The 23,260-nt window shown below is 36.9% G+C and overlaps 3 protein-coding genes across 3 annotated transcripts; 1 reads left to right on the forward strand and 2 right to left on the reverse strand.

Moving 5' to 3' along the window:
* Nucleotides 1-636: 636 nt before the first annotated feature.
* LOC137742294 (probable catabolite repression protein creC) lies at nucleotides 637-5,358 on the reverse strand. The gene is made up of 11 exons (XM_068482125.1): nucleotides 4,944-5,358; nucleotides 4,509-4,811; nucleotides 4,289-4,397; nucleotides 4,108-4,201; nucleotides 3,501-3,588; nucleotides 3,311-3,394; nucleotides 2,885-2,981; nucleotides 2,716-2,803; nucleotides 2,428-2,533; nucleotides 2,225-2,317; nucleotides 637-1,770 (listed from the first exon to the last, which is right to left on the reverse strand). Exons 1-11 carry the CDS (start codon nucleotides 5,181-5,183, stop codon nucleotides 1,327-1,329), a joined length of 1,746 nt encoding a protein of 581 aa, XP_068338226.1. The 5' UTR covers nucleotides 5,184-5,358; the 3' UTR covers nucleotides 637-1,326.
* A 4,191-nt stretch (nucleotides 5,359-9,549) lies between these two features.
* On the reverse strand, nucleotides 9,550-10,107 carry LOC137743069 (uncharacterized). Its single transcript, XM_068482988.1, has 2 exons — nucleotides 9,970-10,107; nucleotides 9,550-9,867 (listed from the first exon to the last, which is right to left on the reverse strand). Exons 1-2 carry the CDS (start codon nucleotides 10,105-10,107, stop codon nucleotides 9,550-9,552), a joined length of 456 nt encoding a protein of 151 aa, XP_068339089.1.
* A 10,817-nt stretch (nucleotides 10,108-20,924) lies between these two features.
* LOC137741381 (fasciclin-like arabinogalactan protein 12) lies at nucleotides 20,925-22,037 on the forward strand. Its single transcript, XM_068481098.1, has one exon. It carries the CDS (start codon nucleotides 20,953-20,955, stop codon nucleotides 21,748-21,750), a length of 798 nt encoding a protein of 265 aa, XP_068337199.1. The 5' UTR covers nucleotides 20,925-20,952; the 3' UTR covers nucleotides 21,751-22,037.
* The last annotated feature ends 1,223 nt before the right edge of the window (nucleotides 22,038-23,260 follow it).

Genomic DNA, 23,260 nt, shown 5'->3' on the forward strand with positions numbered 1-23,260 from the left:
GTTCATGATTCGTGAGGTCTTGCTTTTACATGCTGCATAGAAATCAAAACGGGGTTCGCATCTCGTTTTCCTCTTGAAATGGAGCTGTCCTGGCGCTAAATCCTCCCATCGTGCTATGTAAGCAATACCCGTTTTTACCAGAGCAACAAGGCTCCAGTTTGGATTGTCCAACGATATGAAAACTTCGAGTGCAGAAGATTTTGTTAGGAGTGAAGAACCTCCGCTTTGATTTTCCGTTGTGTTTTAATGTCACTTGGAACTAAAACGTTTTATTTTTACTCCGCCGTTGTTTACGCTGTCTGATCCACAACCGGTTATGTTCATAGATTATGTTCCGGAGAAAGTAGAAGCCGAGGATGCATTGGTAAAGAGAAAATTAGCCGAAGCAAAAGCAGGGTAGGGGTTTCGGAACATGCTAAATGGAGACCACTAAAAAACTTACAACCTTGTACCGTTGTACAAAGTATTGGATGCACTTGCTCTTCTTCCCTTTGCAAGTGCACAAAACGTGCATGAACTTTGTTCCATTCTTCAACTTAGCTCATGTTAGTTTCCAAGGACAACATTTTCCCCCGCGATGAAAACGTCGGAGGTTTTAGGGGCCGGTCGTTAGACGGCAGGCCAGCTGGTGGAGTTGGACTTGAGTTCGTCTCCCCCGTTTCTCCAATATACTTATGTTTACATCTCACAGTAATATGAAAACTATAAAGCTCCTGTTAGACACCAAAGCAACCGAACTTTCATATGAATCACATCCGGAACATATACCGATGCTAGTTTAAACCAAGCCGCTCTGGACACCGTTGTAGGCAACTCCGATATCGCTTTTATTTTGGCCCTGGTGACCATTACACAAAATCATATTATCTGAAGTAGTCACAAGGAAAACGAAAAGAATCTGCCCCCGCCAACGCAAAACAATGGGCATTTGTACATGTATTGTGCTATAGATAAGCAGTCAGCACCATGTGAATATTGTGAGTTGTAAGCTGTAAACCTACCTTTGCAAAAACCTAAAAGCGATACAATTATACTATGTGCGTCTCTCTCTACCCCTCTCTTTGCTTCTTATCTAAAAGAAACCGCCGTTTGTCACCATTGAGCTAGATTACTTCCTCTGTGCATAAGCTTTGACCAAAGCAAATTCAATTACCTGGTATGATACATATGGCAATCTGAAGGATCAGAGTGGCTGAAAGCGGCATAATTACAGGTTCAAACAGCGATTCAGCTCTATGGAAGGTTACCCCCAATTGACTGTTTTTTGACATTTCCTTGAAACTAAAAGCACCGCCTTTGCCTGTCAGTGGTTTTTGGTCCTCTGAACTAGCACCGAGCAGGGTATCCATGCTGTTTCGATTTACTTTCACTGAACGGCTTGCTTTTAGATGGTTCTGTGTAACCTTTGCCTGTGAGTGGTTGGTCCTTTGGACTAGCACCTAGCAGGGTTTCTGTGTTTGACTTATTTTCAGGTTCGCCAGGTCTCATCCAAATTTTTACATGCCCTTCCCAAGACGCAGTGAGAATAGTTTCCTCTGTGAAAACTAATCCGGATAGGGGCTCAGAATGAACGCAGTGAGACACTAGTGGGGAGAGCTTTGGAATGTCCCGCATGCTGGGAGCAGGTTGAAGAGTGCCAATGGGGTGAACGCTGTCCCAATGGGATGATTGACTACCTGTGCTGAACGTTGGAGATCCACCAAGTGAACTTCGGCGAAGTGGCACTACAATCTCATCCATTGGCAGGTCCCATAGGAGCAATTTTGTGTCCTGCAAGCACACGTATCAGAGGTGGAAGTAACCAGACAAGCAAAAACTCATTGGCACAGATAAAAAAAAATCACATCTGAAGCAGAAAAATATTTCATGGACCAATTTTAGCCTCATAAAAATATATCATGCCCCAACTTCTCTCTTTGAAAATCTTACACCTAGCTATTGAATTTCTTTAATTGGACTTGAACAATTGTCTCCAGGAATAACAAAAAAGAAAAATCTGATAGCTAAAGATATTTGATACTAACCAGCACGAGAAAAACTTAAAAGAACATGTAGCTTAGCTGTGTGATGGAGAGGAATTGGAACTGATAAACATTCGGTCATCAACAGAAAAAATATGAAGATAAACGTATGCCCTTAAATGATTTTGTTTTTAAACATGTTAAGCATGGCATATCATCTCAGTGTTTTCCTTAGGCAAGGACGAGAAGGGGAGAGCAAATACCTGACCCACAGAACCAAAACGGTACACAATATTTTCTTCCGCGTCATCTGAACTTGGTGGTGACCAATATGAATCAAACGCCACACCACTAACCTGCAAGCATAAGGGCTAAAAGGTGTGAGATGTCCATGAGTTATGCTAAATCAAATGAGGGAAGGAGGGAGAACTCAACGATTATGCACAAAGGTTTGCTGGAACTGTACCCATGAGTTGTGCCCTTCACCCCAAGCTACTACTTTTCTATCTTCCATGCTCCATACAGTAACGAGATCCTCTTCTCCTCCTGTCAAAATGTATTTCCCATCCGGACTGAGAAACAACACATAATGAAGGTCAAATAAGAACATCATAATGTGTAAACACATTCAGTTTGACGAAAATTCTTATGAACATCATGTGGAACACAAGTATAACTTTCTGGATATACTAATGGCAGGAATTTGGCCAGTATAATCATGTATCAATGAAAAATATATATTTTAATTTTTTACCTCCACGCGCAACACAGAAGAGCACCATAATAACTCTTACCACCGAATACTAGCTGTTCTTTTGAGTAGTCAAATACTCGCAAATATCCTACATGTAGCACCTAATGTCAGTACCAATTAACAGATACAATCATACAAAGAGTCACAAGGGTAACAGATTGAGGAATACCATCTCTACCGACTGTTGCCAAATTTGCCCCATCTTCTGAGTAAACAATGCTGTTTATTGCACCTTGGCAAATATGCCATCTGGAAATTGGATTACTCTGCAGATAAACCATAAAAAAGAAAACGGGGGGAAGAAGAAACAAAAAGGAAGATGATAAAAACTTTTATATTTGGTTCTTGTATAAGCTTTAGGAAATAACAAAAGTTCCAACGATTAGCCAAACTGCATAACCTATATGGCGGTATTGCAGCAGCTCAAGCGAAAATGTGGCAAAGGTAGGTTAATACGCAGTGGCAGTAATAATAATATTATTTGACCTTGGTCATAATGGTATGTACTTTAAAAGCCAATCCTTTACATAAGCAAAAAATTACGTATAATAATGCTTTACTTAACACGCGAAGAAATTTTATACATTGATATTACCTTACTGGATCTTGCATGAGCCACCGAAAATTGAGTATGATCCTTTATAACTGGGAAAGAAGAATCACCAGCACTTTCCTTACTCTAAAATGAATTAATGCTGATTTCAGTTCATGAAGTAAGGAAAACAGGAAAACCAGGAAAGGATAAATAGCATTTGAAACAGGAAAAATTAAAGATCAAGGCTTGCCTTCTCATACACATACAAGTTTCCATCAGCATGAGCAGCAACAAAAGCACCGCTACCTTTGGGAACCCATGCAACACTGGCACACCGACTGTTAAAACCAAATAGTTAGTTTGTGCATGAAGACTGCTACCAAAACAGAAACCACTAAGCACAGTCCAACAGCCATACCGCCCTGCACCCCCACAAGTTATTTGGTACGTTGCTTTGTAACGTTATAACAAGCCAACAGCTATGGTACTTTTCAAGAGTGATCACAATTTATGATTACATTAGCAAACTTATTCGATATATAACAACCACATTCTGCTTCTACTATGGTATGTATTTCCGAGGTACAGAACTAAACTGTAAGATCAACGAAAGTGGGAATTTTCTGGATAGGGAACTCTCAGCTCCACTTACGCAAGAAGCATTAATTTGTTTATCTACCTTATGCCAAATTTATTCCTTGGCCCACCCCGTTTCCCCGTAACACAATCAAGATTATATGCACACCAGCAGGCAGCAGTGACAATATGCATTCCTGACACCTTTTTTCATCAACAAACTTGTAATACATAGATAACAAAGCAGAAGGAAACGAGGCAAAGTTGAGTCACAATCTTGCCTGCTAGTGACAGAACCTTCTTTGTTATAATGATGGGCACCAACAAGCTTCTTTCCAGAATCTTGCATTTGCTGCCTCAAAGACGCCGAATAAACTGCAACAACAAACAAATTAACCAAGTCACAAACAGCCTCCGCATCACCGAAACCCCATTCAATCACACACAAACAAGATTCATTACTATCTCCGGAGCTCAATCCAATAAGCAAGTCATGCCCGTCTTTGGCCTCGGAATCAAACGCGTGGCACACCGGATTTGAATTGCCGAATTGCAAAGCCTTGATAGGATCCTACAAACAAAATCCCGAAAACCCTTTACACAGATTCCCAAAAAACAGAAACCCAATTATCCAAACCGCACAATAAAACACCAATCCAACCCCAAGAACGCGGAAAATTACCTTATCGGGCGAATTGAGATCACTGATATAAACAGTATCCCCAACATTGAATACCAAAAACGACCCTTTACTACCTAGATTCGAGTTAACCGTGTGATGGGTCCCATTCGACCCGCCGAAATGAGCATACCTACTACTCCCATTGCTGGTTCTGCTATATCCACTCCCTCCCACAAAGCTCAGAGCTTTGCCCCCATTTCCCCCCAACAGCCTCGCCGCCGCCGACCGTACTCCGGTGGTGCTGAAACTCGGCGCCAGCGTAGGCTGGCTGCTAGGCTTGTCCTTGAGCTGCGCTACCGTCACCTAAAATCCACAAACAAACACTGACTACTCCGAGTCAACAGAGACAACGACAACATATCTAACACAGCCGATTAATTCGGGCCCTGCTTCGATTAATCCTACATTAAATTCGTTTTTTTAGTTTTTGGGTACCTGAGAAATTGTCTTGGCGTACGAGTACGGGAGGAGGTTGGGCGGCCGAGTCTTCTCCGAGTGAAGCTTGTATCGGCCTTCTGGGGTTTTGAAATACGCCTTTATAAGCGATTGGGTCTGGGAATTCGGCGTTGCAGACAAAGAAGACGACGTCGTTTGCAGCGTCGCAGTCGTTGACGATGATGCCGACAACATCGGGTTCAGGCCGTTTTTGTTGTTGGAGTAGCCGTTGTTGAACATCGTCGTTGGAATTTAGGAAATTTTACGGTCGCCGACTAACAGAGCGAGACAACATCGTCGAGTGTTTTTTTTCCTTACTGGTTATTTGGTCTGCTTTTTGGGGAGGAGGGATCGGGTGGTGCGCGGGGTGTTGGGGTTTGGAGCGTAGTTGACTTTCGGGTTTGGACTTTTCGGAGAGGAGATGCAAATGGAGGTGGTCAGTATTTGGGACGATAAGGGCGATTCCACGTGTTGGCTGGCTGTGAAGTATGAGAAAGTTGAAGAAATGGACGGTGATGCTAAGAGCCCTTCCACCCCCTAACAAATGTGTTAGTCCAAAGTCTATTTTTTAGGCCACCCCACCTAATAGGCTAGCCCAAAGTAGAGGCCAGCTTTGAGCATAACACACAGTGAACTAAGCAAGAGATAGGCCTACATGATGTCAAACTGATGTCAGCATAGTCAGGTGAATTTCTTTTTTTTGCCGCTGGCGCGTGGGATACACACGCAAGTGGGCACGCGTTCCAACATTAACAAAAAAAAATTGTCATAACCTTACCATGGGCTGCGTGTCCACTTTTGGATTTCATTTTTTTAAAATCAAACGGTTCAGATTAATTAACTTAATAAAAAAGTATTTTAAAATACAAAAAAAAATAAAAGATTTTTTTTATTTATAAATACCTAACCATCTTTCACAAAAATTGTACTTTCGAAAAATGATATGTGAGGTGATAAGATTAGTTAAAATTTATATCTGAAATTAAAAATGAAATTATTTTTTATTATTATTAAAAAATAATAATAATATTTTAATATGATTTGACTAAACTCTTGCCCAGCTCATTTTTTAAGGGTAGAGATGCACTTGGCAAATTACTGTTTATTGGAGTCAATTACTATTCATTTGGGTAGATTAAATGGGTCCATTAGAGTCAATTACTATTCATTTAGGTGGATTAAATGGATTTTGGGCCAGCTCATTTTTTAGAGGTGGAGTTGCTCTAAGAGTTGCTATTTTTTAGACCAGCATCCTCGCCTGATCTTTCTATGCGGATCCCCTCGGGATCAATTCATCGTAACCGTTCACCACAAATCCTGCGGTCCGAATAATTTTGAATTTTTTTAGCTTTATTTTAGTTTGCACACACAAGTCACGATCCCGATTCTCTCTTTTTCACCTCTCGGGTGCCTTCTCTATTCTCTCTTTTTCACCTCTCTGGTGCCTTCCCTGTTCAACACACATAGAAAATCTTCTAGACAAACTTCGCCGAATCGACACAATCGCCCAAAACCATAGACATCTATGACCTCGAAGCTTATAATTTTTCTTCCTCGCCATCACAAAACTCTAGAACCCTCCAGAAACCATCTTCAAGCACAGCGATTTGAGATTCATCAGCAATCTCTTGCTGTCACTCACCTCCCAGTGCTCGTTGCTGCTGCCTCTTTTCCACAGCCTAAGAACTCTTGGCCTTCTCTCACGGACCATTGCTCTTTGGGGAATCCAATTCTGATTCCAAGAAAATTCTAAAATTCAATGACTAATGGGTAAAATATCTCCTCATGGGCTCGAATTTGTATGGGGGTAATAAAACTAATTTCATTAGTGAGTTAAAAAGTTAATTTATCTAATATTACTCATAAAAGCAGTTAGTACTATGATCTAGTGTTATTCCTCTTTACTTATAAGTGAGAGGTTTTAGGTTCGATTCTCGTCAAATGTGAATTTGAACCACATTATTGCAAACCTATTGTGAGACTTAACTCATTCCCCCACCCCCTTTGTTTGTTTTAAATTGAGTAATGATAGAGAAATCACATTTCTTTTTTAGTACATCGATATTTTTACATTAGGAGATAGGAAGTTCGGTTAAGCTACACAATGGGCAGCCTAATTTAGTATCGAATTCGTCATCCATGAGATTCGAATCTAAAACTTTTCACTTTTAAATAAAGAGGAATACCACCGTACCCCATTCGTTTGTTAAAAAACACATTACTCCCAAAAAAAAAATAACTACAACTCCGCTCCAAATTTGAGACAGAGACAATTGCCAATATGAGGAATTGCCATCCACTCACATCCTCTCAATACCCTATTCAATGTCTAAAGCGCTATTCCGTCTCCCCAGATTCAAAGCACCAAAATCCTAAAACTTGAAACAATTAGGCAGAATTTTCACTTTCCTAAATGGAGAAAACAAGAATTGAGACCTTGGAAGTAGTTCCGGAGCCAAGCCAACATATTTTGGTATCAAATTATTGTTGGAAAATAAAAAAGAAAGTATTTTAGGATTTGATTTAAAGGAAAACTAATGAAAAGGGTTGGAAAATTTTGAGTTTTAATGATAAGGACAAAATAAAGGGTAAAGTGAATAGTACCATACTTGACATTTTAGTGTAAAAATGTGGTTTTTCGTTAAAGTGAACAGTACCAAGAGCTTTTCGTTAAAGTTCCCTTGATTTAATTAGTGATTTTATATGATTTAATTAGGGTTTGGATATGATTTGATTTTGTCTAGATTTCCTTGTCTTGTAGAAAAATGATTATTTTGATTTATTTCCTAGTTTGGTCTTTTGTAATCTTATAAATTGCTCCTTATTGAGAAGAATAAAATATTAAAATTGTATTTGAGAATTGTGATATTGTAGAGAATTTTAAATTTACCCCAAACACTTTATTTTCAATTTGTTGAATCCCACATCGGCCATAGAAAGAGAGAAATAATAGTTTAAATATCTCAATCTTACTCCAACTAATACCGATGTATTTTGTGATAAAACTCCATGCCTGACGAATTGTGTAGGTAGTAATTATCAAGTTGGAGATAATATTGGTGTGGTTGGATTCTACAATTATTGATGATCATACGTTGTGGTACAGACAGACAATCACCATCAGCCAAATGGGGCTACTTTTGTTAGTGATTTAATTGCTTGCATTCATGCAGGATTTGTAAAGGAAGGCCGCAGGAGACTCTTTTTTTTTAAACGAAATGCACCCTTTAGGCCATCTCCAACTGAAGGGTGGGCCAGAAGGCCGAAAATAGCCCGAAAACCGTCTCCAACCGAGGGCTAGGCTAGAGGACTGTGGAATCTGAGAATGCCCCACAGAATCGGAGAGGGCTAGAGGGCTGGCCAAAAAATTCAGTTTTCCTGTCGGTCATAACCAACAGGAATGCTTAAGAAAAAAATTCAAATGCAACGGCTTGCTGACGTCAGCTAGCCGTTTCATTTGAAATTTTTTTTATATATAGTTTTATTATTATTTTTTATTTACAAAATTTTTCCTATAATTTCTAATTTTAATATTCTTTTTAAATTCTATTTTTTTCCTATAACTTTTATTTTACAAAATTTGTTTCATTTTTTTTTTAAATTCCATTTTTTCCTATAACTTCTATTTCACAAAATTGCTTTATTTTATTTTAAATTCTATTTTTTCCTATAACTTCTATTTCACAAAATTTGTTTCATATTTTTTTTAAATTATATTTTTTTCCAATAACTTCCTAAGCCATTATACAACATTAAATTAAATTAAGTAACATGAAACAACATTAAACAATATGAAATAATATTAAATAACATTAACCAACATACAAATTATACAACATAAAAAAAAAACATTTAACAACATGAAACTTAAACAACATTTGAAAAAACATTTAACAACATAAAACTTAAACGCCTACTCCATGCTTCTTTTGGCCCAAAGATGTGCAACAAGATCATGTTGTAGGTACTTGTTTGTGGCACGAGAACGTATCATTTTATAGCACCTCATGTACTCATTTATAGAGATACTACCAGTTCTTGGATTGAAAGGCAAATTAGGCCCATCATATATTTTTGCACGAGCCCTTCTTGACCTATTTGGATCTTCTTGGTCGTCATCGGACTCTCCATCAATAAACCCATCTCGCTCATCCTCCACTATCATATTGTGTAATATAATGCAAGACATCATGATGGAGTCCAAATTTTCTTGACTCCATCCTCTTGCCGGTTCGCTAATAATCTTCCACCGTGCTTGTAGAATGCCGAAAGCTCTCTCAACATCTTTCCGGTATGCCTCTTGGTGTAAGGTAAACAACTTTTCTGTGTCATTCATAGGGTTTGGAATTGCTTGGACAAGTGTCACCCACTTTGGGTAGATGCCATCTGCCAAGTAATACCCCATATTGTATTGACGGTTGTTGATGTAGTAGTGAAGTTGAGGTGCTTTACCTTCCGTCAAGTTATTGAAGAGGGGTGAACGCCCAAGAACTATAATGTCATTTTGGGATCCAGGGACTCCAAAGAAAGCATGCCAAATCCATGTGTCATATGAGGCAACCACCTCTAACACAACAGTTAGCTTTCTCGACCTTCCGCTAAAGCCTCATTGCCATCCGGTGGGACAGTTCTTCCAATCCCAATGCATGCAGTCTAATGACCCTATCATGCCCGGAAACCCATGGTCTTCAGCTTTGCGAATAAGCCGATTCAAATCTTCTTGATTTAGTTCGCGGAGGTACTCGTCTTTGTAAACCTGAACAATTGTGTCACATAATTGTTGAAGAGTATCAAGGCATGTAGACTCAAACATACCATGGATTTCATCCATCGAATCAGCTGGCAAGCCATAAGCCATCATTCGGAGTGCAACAGTAACCTTCTGATGAGGTGAGAAACCAGGGCGACCTGCTCTGTCCTGCTTCTGTTGAAAGTATGGATTGACTTGCTAGATATCACGAAGTAAACGCTCGAAGACATGACGTCTCATCCGGAAGCGACGTCTGAAATCCTCTTATGTGTACACCGAGTTGGGGTTGAAGTAGTTGTTCATCAGATTGGCATGCGACATCGCTCTGTTTTGTGGTTTGTAAGAGCGACCAGCAATAGAGCCACCACATTGAGGTTGTTCTTTAGTTGGCTGACACACCATGGCCGTAGCCATGGATGCTGCTATGTTTTGTTTGTTGCGCCTACTTGAACTTCTTCATCAGACTCCTCATCTTCTCATCTCATTTGTGCCCATTTTTCTTCCAATTTGAAATTGGATGAGGACCCCCAGTTAGAATCCGAAGAGGATCCAAAGTTGGAATTCATTGCAAACTTGAATTAAAAGAGATTGAGTTGAAATAGATTGAATTCAAAGTTGTGGGAATTATAGCCCAATATCCACCCTATTTATAGCAAAAGAAAAATTCAAATCCAACGGCTAGCTGACGTCATTTAGCCGTTGGATTTGAACTTAAGTAAGTTGTAGTTTTTAAATAATAAAACGAGCTCTCTGGCCCTATGGCTCTCGGTTGAAGACGGAGGTAAATATGGGCTTGTACTGTTCATTAAAATATTAATATCTTTGATAATCTTGGAGGGCCAAAGGGCTAAAACGAGCCATCTCGCTAGCCCTCGGTTGGAGATGGCCTTATAAAAAGGGAAACGAATGCAGCAGCGCAACTACAAAGCACCAAACAACACCGCCATTTGCAAAGCAGCAGCAGCCTAGCAAAATGAAGGAAATCTAGGTCTTAGAAACAAATTCCGGCGAGTGGAGGTGTGGCCACACCTCCTTGCGCCTCTGCAGCTTCACCGCTAGTGTTTGTAACCTATTACCTACACACACATATACAGGGTAAGTAATTGTATTTAATCTTCTACCATGTACGTTTAAAAACAAGTGACTCTACCAAAGGAGAGAGGACCTTTGCCGGATCCTCTTTATGAGGATCTCAGAGATCCTCCAATCACATCCGTTTATTGTACATCGTGTGATCAATTTTTGTTAGGTACTGTTTATATTCAATTTTAAATAAAAAAATTACAGTGATTTCTGACCGTACGATGTACGATGAACATATGTGATTGAAAGATCTCCGGAATCCTCACAAAAAAGATCAAGCAAGTATCCTCATTCCTACCAAAGATGAAACGAACATATTATAATGAAATATTTCCACTTTGTCACATCACTTCCCATTCCAATTTTCTCGTCAGTTTTATAGCATAATACATGCTAATGTAGCAAAATGAATTGTTTTTCTCATATAATACTAGGTTTTTTATTTTGCCCACTCATATAATACTTGTTAAATGTGTTTAACATGTAAAAATTAGATTATTGAGATTGGCACAAACCCAACCCGTTTAAAATTCCTACTTAGAAATTGTGCCATAATCATGTTCGGGTCAAAAAAAGAAACGGCACAACTTCTAACTTCATAAGTTCAAATCGTATTATTATGTAAAAAAAAAGATATATTATTCTGTCATGTCAAAAATTATCATACCTTTTTTTTTATCAAAGGAAAAAAATAAATAAATAAAAAGAGGATGTGGCAATTTATGACACAAATATCTTTTCCCTTGATGCATTAGAATCTACTTGATATTTTACTTGAATCTAACTTTTTAAACTCAAAAACAATTTTCAAGTTTTAGGCCTTAAAAACTTGTTTGGTGGGACTACTGAACTCAAGACTAACTCAAAAATATAGTCTATTCTCTAAAAACATAAAAGTGAGTTTTTAGAGTTTTTAAACTTAAAATCAATCACTTATTTTCTCTTCCTCCTCCCTTCTCACTCCAAATCTATCTCTGTATCTTTTCTTCTTTATCTCTCCTTTTTTTTTTTTTTTTTTTTTTTACCTTTTTCGTTTCTCTTTTAATTCGCTCTCTTCATTCTCTCGGTTCTTTCACTCCCTACTCTTCATCTATATCTCGTCTGATCCTCTCTCTTCTTTCTCTTTCCTTCAATCATCTCTTACTTGCTTTCCTCTTCTTTCCTGTTTCTCCCTCTCCTGCAACCCCATTTTTTTAGATCTCTTTATCTAGTTTAAATTGTAAGATTTAAAATTTTTAAATTGCAAACCAATCAAATTTTTTAGTCTTAAAGAAAATTGTTTTGAAGAAATGTTTTTAAAAAATGTTTTGAGAAATGATAGAAATTTTCAAATATGATACCAAACAACCTTAACTATTTGGGTGGGCTTTGCTCTAGGTGGGTTGGGCTAATATTTGTGACTAAACTTTTAACGGGTCTCTTAAGATCCATTACCATTTGAGATGTGAGAAGACAGTAATGGGCTTTTCCCTTTTTGGGCTGATACAAGAGTCGTCTCTATTTTGCATCGGGCTCATGAGAAGCATACTTTTTTTTCTTTTTTTTTTGGAACAAATGATATTATTTATATATTAAGGAGGTAGGAGAGTGAACTAAGCCTCACAATAAGCTAGCAATAGTATGGTTAGCAAGAATTGAACATAAAACCTCTTACTTACCAATGAAGAGGAGTACCATTAAACCATAGTACTAAGTGGCAAAAGCATATTGATTACCTACAAAAACAATAGGGTAAAGTACAAAAAACTACCTTAACTATTGGTGTCACGACACTTTCATACCTCATCTTTTAAAATTGACAATGTCATATCTCATTTTTAGAATTGGGTCCAATGTTATACCTGCTGTTACTTGGCCATTTATTTTTCAATTAAATGCTGACGTGGCTTGATTCGGGACCCATTTTCTATTAAAAAAATTAATAAAATATTATTAAAAACTAAAAAAAAATTATTTAATATTTTTAAAAATAATAAAGAAGAGTAAAAAAAAAAAAATTCAACCCAACCCTCTCTCTCTCCCCATCTTCATCTTCTTCCCTTCTTAATCTTCAACCAAAAAATAAAAATAAAAAAAATTTGAAAACCTATCAACCACCCCCCGCCCCCCCCGAGCGGAAGAAGGAGAAGGAGAAGGAGAAAGAAGAAGAGGAGGAAAAAAAGGATGAGGAAGGAAAAAAAAAAAAAATTCCAACCCAATCCAATTCGCCCCCCAACCCCCTGTAACCCAGAAAGAAAAAGAAAAAAAACCTAACCCAACCCAGTTCCGCCCCCCCTCCCAAACCCAACCCCCTGCCAACCCCAAATCCACCACTCTCATCCATTCTCCGCATCCTCTTCCGCACCCATCGTCCACCTTCTCCGTGCACCCATCTTTCCGCCGACGGGATCTGGGTTTTTTTTTTTTTTTTTCTGGGTTGCAGGAGGGAAAAGAGGGGGTGGGGAGGGGGAAGACAAACTGAGGGTGGGTGCGGGGGGAAGACAAATTGAAATTCTTTTTTTTTGGGGGGGGTGCGGGGGGTTGCAGGTGGGGGGAAGAAGATGAAGATGGGGAGAAGAGAGAGGAGGGGGAAAGGGGAGGGACGAACGAGGGTTGTTTTCTTTTTTCTTTTTTTTTTATACTTTTTTTTATTATTTTAATATTTAAAAAATATTAAATAAATTTTTTTAGTTTTTAATAATATTTTAATGATTTTTTTAATAGACAGTGGGCCTCGAATCAAGCCACATCAACATTTAATTGAAAAGTAAACGGCTAAGTAACGGAAGGTATAACATTGGACCAATTTCTAAAGATGAGGTATGATGTGACAACCCGTTCCAAATTTTAAGTTTTTTATTAATTTTAAAAGCGTGAATTTACAAAAATACCCTAGAGGCGAAGATTTCGACTAACGTTGACCATCGTCTAGAGAGACGTATGACTTATTCTTTTAGCATATCCTCGTGGTACTCGTTGATGCGAACACATAAGCGAAAGCCGTTTACGAGTCCGGATTATAACGGTATAGTTATAGACGTTTGAAGTTGGTTATTGAGAGTTAGTTAAAAGATTAAGAAGGACCAATTAGATGAAAAAGAAGAAAAGGGCAGCAGCCCAATCGGAAATCAGAAAGAAAAAAAAAAGGGAAAAAGCTGGGAGCTTTTCCCGTGGGTTTTCCGTCCATACACCTCCACAACCACCCATCTTCCAAGGCTGATTCCGACCAACTCTGATGGAGTTTTTCGACGCCACCACCACCATCTTGAAGTTCTCATTCCCCTCTACAAAATCCACCACTACTACAATATTAGCTTTAGGTGGCGGATATTAGAAAAATCACGTTGAATAAAATATATCTGACACATCATTTAATTAGTGGCGGATATTAGAAAAATCATGTCGGTTATATCTGACATAAATTCCTGGCGGATATCACAAAAATACTGTCTATTATAACCGACAGTATTTTTGAATCCTTTTTTTTTAAATATTTTTGAAGTTTCTGGCGGTTTTTAAGTTAATTGTGGCAGTTATAACCTTTAGAAATTGACAATTTTATTATTTTACTTTCTGGCGGTTATTATTTTAGTATTCTGGCAGTTATAACTAACATAAATGAAATTTTTATTTTTAATATGTTACATTGATTAAAAATAAATAAATACACACATATTTTAAATATATAATTTTTTTTTACTCATGACCCTAAAGTCTAATGAACCCAATTCCCACAAGCCATAAATTTTCTGAGAGAATAATAACAATTAACTACAATCTGAAGCTCTATCATTTTTGTAATAAGGATTATGCTCCCTCACAAGCAAGCAACAAGATACAAAGAAATTTAAACAATTTTTTCAATGCGTCACAAACCACATTGTTTGGCACATAAGCACACATGAACATCTAGTGTACTCTATCATGTCTGATTTTATTATTTTAAAATGTTATATTGATTAAAAATAAATAAATAAACACATGTTTTAATTTTTTTTTTCACTCATGACCCTGTCGGATATAACCGATACAAACAAAGCAAAATTTTGGATGGCCGCCAGAATAATCTCTGAATGTTTTTTTTTTTTTTTTTTTGCAATTTTTTACACGTGCTATCTCGGAGTATATATAAACATATCTGACGGTTAGATCGTTGAAATTAGTTTCGTAAAATGCATATCCTATCAAATTGATAGATTTAACAAACACCTAAGAGTTAATGTTATACTTTCATTAAGTATAAAATAAGATTTATCCACTAGTGTAAATATTTTAAATTGAAGATCGAATTCATTCATTGCATTCTTATAGGGTCGAGGACTGTAGCTGTAAAAAATCATCAAAATCGGAGCTAAAATAACCGTTAAATTGTAATTTTTCGTTTATAACCGTCGAAAACTTTTGTTTTGTTACCTAATCTTTGAATGTTTGTTTTTTGTGATTTTTTACATATGCGATCTCGAAGTGTGTACAAACAAGTTTGACGGTTAGATCATTGAAAAAAGTTTCGTAAAATGTGTATTGCGTCAAAATGGTAGATTAAATAAACACTTAAGAGTTAATATTATACTTCCATTAAGTATAAAATCTTAGTGTAAATAGTTTAAATTGAAGATCAAATTTATTCATTGCATTCTTATAGTGTTGAGGAGTGTATTTGTAAAAAATTATTAAAATCGGAGCTAAAATAACCGTTAAATTGTGATTTTTTGTTTATAACCGTCGAAAACTTTTGTTCCGTTACGTAATCTCTGAATGTTTGTTTTTTACAATTTTTTACGTATGCAATCTCGGAGTGTACAAATAAGTTTTACGGTTGGATTGTTGAAATTATTTTCGTAGAATGCATATCGCGTCAAAAGGGTAGATTAAACAAACACGTTAATATTATTCTTCCATCAAGTATAAAGTAAGATTTATGGTATCCACTAGTGTAAATATTTTTAATTGAAGATCAAATTTATTCATTGCATTCTTATAGGGTCGAGGAGTGTAGTTGCAAAAAATTATTAAAATCGGAACTAAAATAACCGTTAAATTGTGATTTTTCGTTTATAACCGTCGAAAACTTTTGTTCCATTACGTAATCTCTGAATGTTTGTTTTTTATGTATGCAATCTCGGATTGTGTACAAATAAGTTTTACAGTTGGATCATTGAAAAAAGTTTCGTATAATGCATATAGCGTCAAAACGATAGATTAAACAAACACTTAGAGTTAATACTATACTTCCATCAAGTATAAAGTAAGACTTGTGGTATCGACCAGCGTAAATATTTTAAATTGAAGATTGAATTCATTCAATGCATTCTTATAGTGTCGAGGAGTGTAGTTGTAAAAAATCATCAAAATCGTTATAACCGTCGAAAACTTTTGTTTTATTACCTAATTTCTGAATGTTTGTTTTTTGTGATTTTTTACGTATGTGATCTCGGAGTGTGTACAAATAAGTTTGACGGTTAGATCATTGAAAAAAGTTTCGTAGAATGTGTATCGCGTCAAAACAGTGGATTAAATAAACACTTAAGAGTTAATGTTATACTTCCATTAAGTATAAAATTAGATTTTGTGGTATCCACTAGTGTAAACATTTTAAATTGAAGATCAAATTTCTTCATTGCATTCTTATAGGGTCGAGGTGTGTAGCTGTAAAAAATCATTAAAATTAGAGCTAAAATAACCGTTAAATTGTGATTTTTCGTTATAACCGTCCAAAACTTTTGTTCTGTTACATAATCTTTGAATGTTTGTTTTTTACGATTTTTTATGTATGTGATCTTGTAGTATCTACAAACAAGTTTGATGGTTCGATCATTGAAACTAATTTTGTAGAATGCATATATCCGTTAAATTTGCCTAAATTTTTAAGTGGGAAAAGTAATTTGTGCTAAATTTTTATTTATGTTTTTCAAGTATTGATTAGACAATATTTAGTTTGTGTGCTGACATTTTCATTGTACAATTATCTTTTGGTTTCTTTATTGCATATTTTACATGGGTTATTATCTATTAAACCAAATAATTATTTATTTAATTTTTAAAAATGTATTATATTTAAATACATATTGTTTATTTATTAAACCAAATAATTAGCATTTTATTTTTTAAAATCGTAACAAAATTTGGGGGGGGGGGGGGGGGGGATTTAAAATTTTGGGAGGGAATGTTGGAGGGATTTTTGCAGCCATTTTTTTTTTTTTTTTGTCGATTAAAACCGCCAGTAATGAAAATGTTTTTGTCAGTTTTATATTTTAAATTATGTTTCTGTCCGTTTTAATCGACAGTAATGCAATTTTCCAGAATATAACCCCCTCCTTACACCGGTGCCTTCTCCCCTTCCCCCTTTTCTCCTCTCTTTATTTCCTTTTCCTTCTTCTCTCCTTATTTACTTCCAGTTCAACACTTGCAGCCAAAGTTCAGAAGGTAACACTCTTGCTCTCGCTCTTTCTCTCTCTCCCCTCTCTCTTTCCCTCCTTCTATCTCTTTCTCTCTGTGTCTCTCATATGGGGAACTGTGGGTACGAATTTAAACTTGCTAAAATTTGTTAGTAGTTAGATGTTGTTGGAAAACTTGAATAATTTTGTGTTGTTTGTTTTAATGGGTTGGATGCTGTTGGTGGTGGTTCTACGAGCGGATGTGGTCGCTTAGAACGGTTAGCACAACCTTATGGTGCTGATGCTGCTCGAGACACCTCAAATATGGCCAGCAAGGTCACGAAGTATAGGAGGAAGTGGAGGAAAATTGCTGCTCAAGGTATATGCGTGTGCTAGACATGAGTTCAAGCACATTTATTTAAGATAAATGTAAGAAGCAAACAATAATGGGTGTTGTTTAAGATATATAGTCCATACAAATTTTTCAAGCACATTTATTTAAGAAGCAAACATGTTGTCATCAGAGAGGAATGATTTGAAACAGGTTGAATATGGAAAATGCAGAAAGTTCAGTGAATGCAGTGAATATGGAAGGATTTGAAACATGTTGTCAAACCATGTTGTGTTCAAAGAGAGTCTTTGAACTCTCTAAACCATGCTGCTCTTAACAAGAAGGAGGATCCTGAGGTGATGTTTAGTATGGAATGCAGAAAGTGCAGGGAATGCATAAACAGGTTGAAAATGCAGAAAGTGCAGGGAATGCAGTGAATATGGAAGGATTTGAAACATGCAGAAACAGGTTGAAAATGCAGTGAAAGCAGTGAATATGGAAGGATATGGAAAATGCAGAAACTGGTTTATATATTTTTTTTATTATTAATATATTTTCTGTCGGTTTTATCCCACATAAATGCTATTTTTAGTTATTATTAATATATTTTATGTTGGTTATATTCGACACAATTTCTGTCAGTTTTATAGTATTTTCTGTTGGAAAATTCATTTTCCAACGCTGGTAATTTTGTCGCTTATTATATCCGTCATTGCATCCATTTTCTGTCGGATTTTGCTTAAAATCCAACAGTAATATACGTTTTTTGTCAGTTTTTGGACCGCCAGTTATAGATAATTTTGTAATAGTGCACCCAAGAACCACTTTGATTAACCTCTGTATGTGGCGGGTTGAGGCCACGAAAGTTAATGGTTCTCACGGTGCCCTGGCCACCCTTTTTGATTTTCCGGCAAAACGGCAAAGCAATGACCAATGCCACTACTTGGGCTTTGTAGCCCATCATCCCAGGAGCAAATCCTAACCAACCTTGACCCCGTTGGTCCACCATAGACAATGAATCGGCGCCGGCTTTGTGGGCAAAATTGACCATTTTCCGTCCACTTTTGGACTTCGTGGTAGGCGCCAATCATTCGGGACGCCTCGATGTGTGCGCTAGAGAATCATAGCGTGGACTCCAGGTGAGTGGATTTTTTTCCTTTTTATCGTACATATTATTGATAGTTCCATCGACACTTTTAAATTGATTTAGGTATATTACCTTCACATAATTAGTGTGAATGCTTGAAGTACTAATATGAACTACGAATGGCTTGATCCTTGTTTAGGGTACGTAGGACGTTAGAAGTAGCCATAATATATTTGAGACAATGATAGCATGACTATATTTATACTTTAGGCAACTCCGGCCTTGTCGTACAGGTTGCAATGATAGGCAACTCCGACACTGTCGTACAGGTTGCCTCTGAGTTGTACATGTTATGTTGAGATGCATTGAGAGCTCAAAAACCTGCACCCCGATGTTAGTGCTCCCGTCCGTGGTCATGGCATAGTCCTTCATGTGATGTTCACCCCCCGCACCTTACGTTCACCTTGGATCCAAGGTAGGTGCACAGTCCTGTCGTATAGACCATAATAGGTGGTTCCGACTCGTAGGTAACCCGCGATTATTCGCACAGTCTTCACGTGATCGTAGCATTTGAGCGTATTTATTTACACCCAGTCATGTTGTACAGACCACTTTAGGTGGTTCCGACTCGTGTGTAGGTATACTTATTGAGCTATTGGTTAGCACGTTGATGAGCTATTGGCTAGCACGTTGATGAGCTATTGGCTAGCATCTTATTGAGCTATTGGCTAGCATCTTATTGAGCTATTGGCTAGCATCTTATTGAACTATTGGCTAGCATGTTGATGAGCTATTAGCTAGCATGTTATTGAGCTATTGGCTATCATGTTATTGAGCTATTGGCTAGCATGTTGATGGGCTATTGGCTAGCATATTATTGGGCTATTGGCTAGCATGTTATTTAATACAATTACTATCTCAACCGTCAGATAATAATTGTATTTAAATAAATAAATAAATAAATAAATATATATATATATATATATATATATATATATATATATATTCACATGAATCTTTTTTACCATTAGATGATAATTGTATTAAGTACATACGTGAAAGTATTGTAACAAAATCCAAAACTTTATTGGAAGATGGGCCTATTACTAAGTAAACGTAGGGAAGATTACCATATTGTCCTAAAGCTTATCTGTTTTAGGATATTAGAATCCGGGTTTGACTTTGAGGGTTTAGGGAATTAGAAGGTCCGTTAAGGTTTGAGGTTGATCATTTTGGATTTAGGCCTCTCGATGGTTGGATTGGTCATTTTATGTCATTTTAACTAACAATTCATTTGACTTTTCAATTGGTACTTAAATTAAAAATACGATATTTATTTGTTGGTATGAAAATACAAGCTCACGTTTCAAATCCCCCTCCCCATATTTAAAATCAAATTAGTCTGTTGCTCGAATAAAAGAATTCTCTACTTTAATTATATACTGTAACTATATATATCTAATGTTAAGATGGGCAATAAATTATAAATTGCTTCAATGAGACACATAAAAAAAAAGAAATTTCAGAATCAAAAGTGCCAATGTCAACTGATATATCTAGGTGAGGCCCCAGCATCCAAAAAGAAAATAATAACAAAAATTTAAGAAAACAAAAGGAAAATAGTAAGATTTGTGAAGGTGACCTACTTGGAGCAATCATCAACACATAGCAAGGGATTTTTCATCCGAGAGGTTGGCCAATAGGGATTGTACAACTTGCATAACTTCATCAATAATCATCATGTTCCTGGTAAAAAAAAAATGTCATACTTCTTCCTTAAGTTTGTGGCAAGCAAATCATATGCATATCCTTCTTCTTTTTTTTTTTTTTTTTTTTTTTTAATTTTTTTTAGAGAGGAGAATGCATATCTTTATCTGATTTCATGATATTCTATTCTTTTATTTTGCAAACAATAAATTAAATAATTATATTAAGTCCATTTAAATTATAGGAAGTTAGATTCGAACTTGTTGAGAGTGAAGGACATTGTTGTTTAGCTAACTTGACTAAATTTATATATGCTTTCATGATATTGTATTTTATTTTTTAATTAATTATTAAATTTAGCCTAAAGTGCATGCACATATAAGTGAAAACAAAGTAATCATGCACTTAATAACTAGCTTTATTTGCCCACACCCACCTGATTTTCCCTCTGTTCTTTTCCTTCTTTCCCCAGCAAACTAGTAGCTATGACACCATAATCTCACTCTACATTCATTCTCTCTCCATCTCAAGAAAATAAGACATGCTAACTACTAAGGTTGTACAAACGATCAAAAGATTAACCCTCTCTCACCTAATCCCACCTCTCCCACTACTAATATAAACCCTCTCCTGTCCTCCAAACTCATATCCAACATTTGTGTTCAAAATATAAAACACATCCCACACCACACTTAAATATGATGAAGCAACAGTATCAGCCTCTCTTCTCACTCACACTCCTAGTCATCTTCCTCTCCCATTGCACCAAAACCCTAGGCCAAGGCCCTGCTGCTGCCCCGGCAACCACCAGCCCGGCGGCCGTTCCGGCACCACCAGCCGATGCCCCAGCGCCACCAGGCCCAACCAACATCACCAAAATCCTTGAAAAGGCAGGAGGCTTCAACATCTTAATCCGCCTTCTAAAAAGCACCCAAATCGAGAGCCAGCTCTATAGCCAGCTCAACAACTCCAACAGTGAACTGACACTTTTAGCCCCGCCCGACAGCGCCTTCTCAAACCTCAAAACTGGCTCCCTCAACTCGCTCACTGATTCACAAAAAGTCGAGCTCTTGCAATACCATCTCATCCCAGATTTTCTCACGACCCAAAACTTCCAAACTCTGAGCAATCCGGTGAGTACCCAAGCCGGAGACGCATTCGAGTACCCGCTAAATATCACCACATCAGGCAATGCTGTGAACATTTCAACTGGCCTTGTCAACACTTCAATCTCAGGCACTGTCTACTCTGATGGTCAGTTGGCTGTTTACCAAGTTGACAGTGTGCTCCAACCCTACGGTATTTTTGCTCCCAAGACTCCGCCGCCGTCACTGGCACCCGCTCCTGCGGAAGAGAAGCACAAGAAGAAGTCTTCATCTCATGAACCTGTTGCTGAAGTGAAGTCTGGTGCTGTGCCTACACCGAATATCCCCAAGATTAATGGCATTGTCTCTATTGGAGTTGCATTAGCTGCTGCAGCTATAAGCTTTTTGTGACGAAACTGTTTTGTGCCCACTGCCGTTGAATAATTCTTATACAAGCGATATTGCAGGTGGGGATTCGAATTCGGATTGAATATGAAGGATAATGATGAACACGTAAGGTGAGGGGTTTGGAATAATGTTGTGTCTGGTAGACTTATTACCATTTTTATGCATGCCAGTTTGTGATCATATAAGAGAGCAATGCCTTGTAATTAATGGATTTTATGGGGTTCTTGTTCGTAATTTGCTTGTTCTTTTGTACTGTATTTGTTGATAATTTTGTTTTGTTCTATTGTTATGCTAGCTTCATTGTAAATTCAACAAGAAAATTTGTGTTTTCATCATTCATTTTCCCCCTTAATTTGGACTACATTTTCTAATTTAATTATTTTAGGATAAAATTTATCATGTATGCTAGCTTCAGCTTCTGCCAAAGCAAGTAATTAAGTTAATTTGTAAGCCATGACGCATTGGCATTGACTTTTGCCGGATTTGGCAAATACTATTGACGAACTGGTAAGAGGAGCTTTTAAGTTTGTCAACTACAAGTTCTTCCTAAAACGATCCAGTTCTTTAATCGTGTCTAATGACTTCAAATTATTTCTTACCCTAACCTATTGCCTATAAGGACGCATAAAACAAAAAATCCATTTGTTCCAAACTTTCATCTCAGGATTCTCATTCTTCAAGTTCCATGGGAAAAACAATTATCTAAGTATAATACTTGCGTTCCTCCCATGTGAGAATGCATATATTCTACTATTTGCAAACAACACATGTTCACTGTCTAAATTTATAATCAGAACCATTTAATTTTTTTTTTTATGTGAAGATTATCACTAAACAAATCATTTCGAGTCGGAGATTATTTATGCATCCAAATGTACGGAACATATCGACGTTGTGACTTGGTAGTAACATATTCATGATAAATCATTTATTTATTTGATATATTTGGATGACTAAACGATTGCTGATTCGAATGATTTTTTGTATAAATAATCTTCAAATTAAAATTAAAATATAAAATAGTTTCAATATAAAACTTAAACGATAAAATACGTTATTCGCATATACTGAAATATGTACATTTACTCCATAGAGGAATGGAAGTATTATTTAATCTTGAAAAGCTCTTAGCTAGAGACCCACATAGATACACTAAACATGACAAGTTTTAGGCTGGGACTTGAATTGCTAATGTCTTTTCTCTTCATATCTGATGACGTTGTCTTAGGTCAAGGTTAGTTTCGGCGAATCGTCATCTAGTTTTGTTCGTTTGAGGTGAAGCTGTTTTGTCATGGTCCTTCATCCTTAATTAGAACGGTTCTTCATGGCAACAAATGGTGCCCTTGGTATTAGGACTATGTTTGTTGTTTTGTCCTTGTAGTAAGTCCAGAAAACTCGAGTTGTCTGTATGTTTAGTCTCACTGTAGGTGAGTCTGAATTATTAAGTGTGCACTAGCATTGTTCTAAAAATTCTCATCCAAGCCCTGCTTAGGAGCTAAACAGCTAGTCACCA

Source organism: Pyrus communis, chromosome 8 (genome assembly GCF_963583255.1).
Source record: "Pyrus communis chromosome 8, drPyrComm1.1, whole genome shotgun sequence".
NCBI lineage: Eukaryota > Viridiplantae > Streptophyta > Magnoliopsida > Rosales > Rosaceae > Pyrus > Pyrus communis.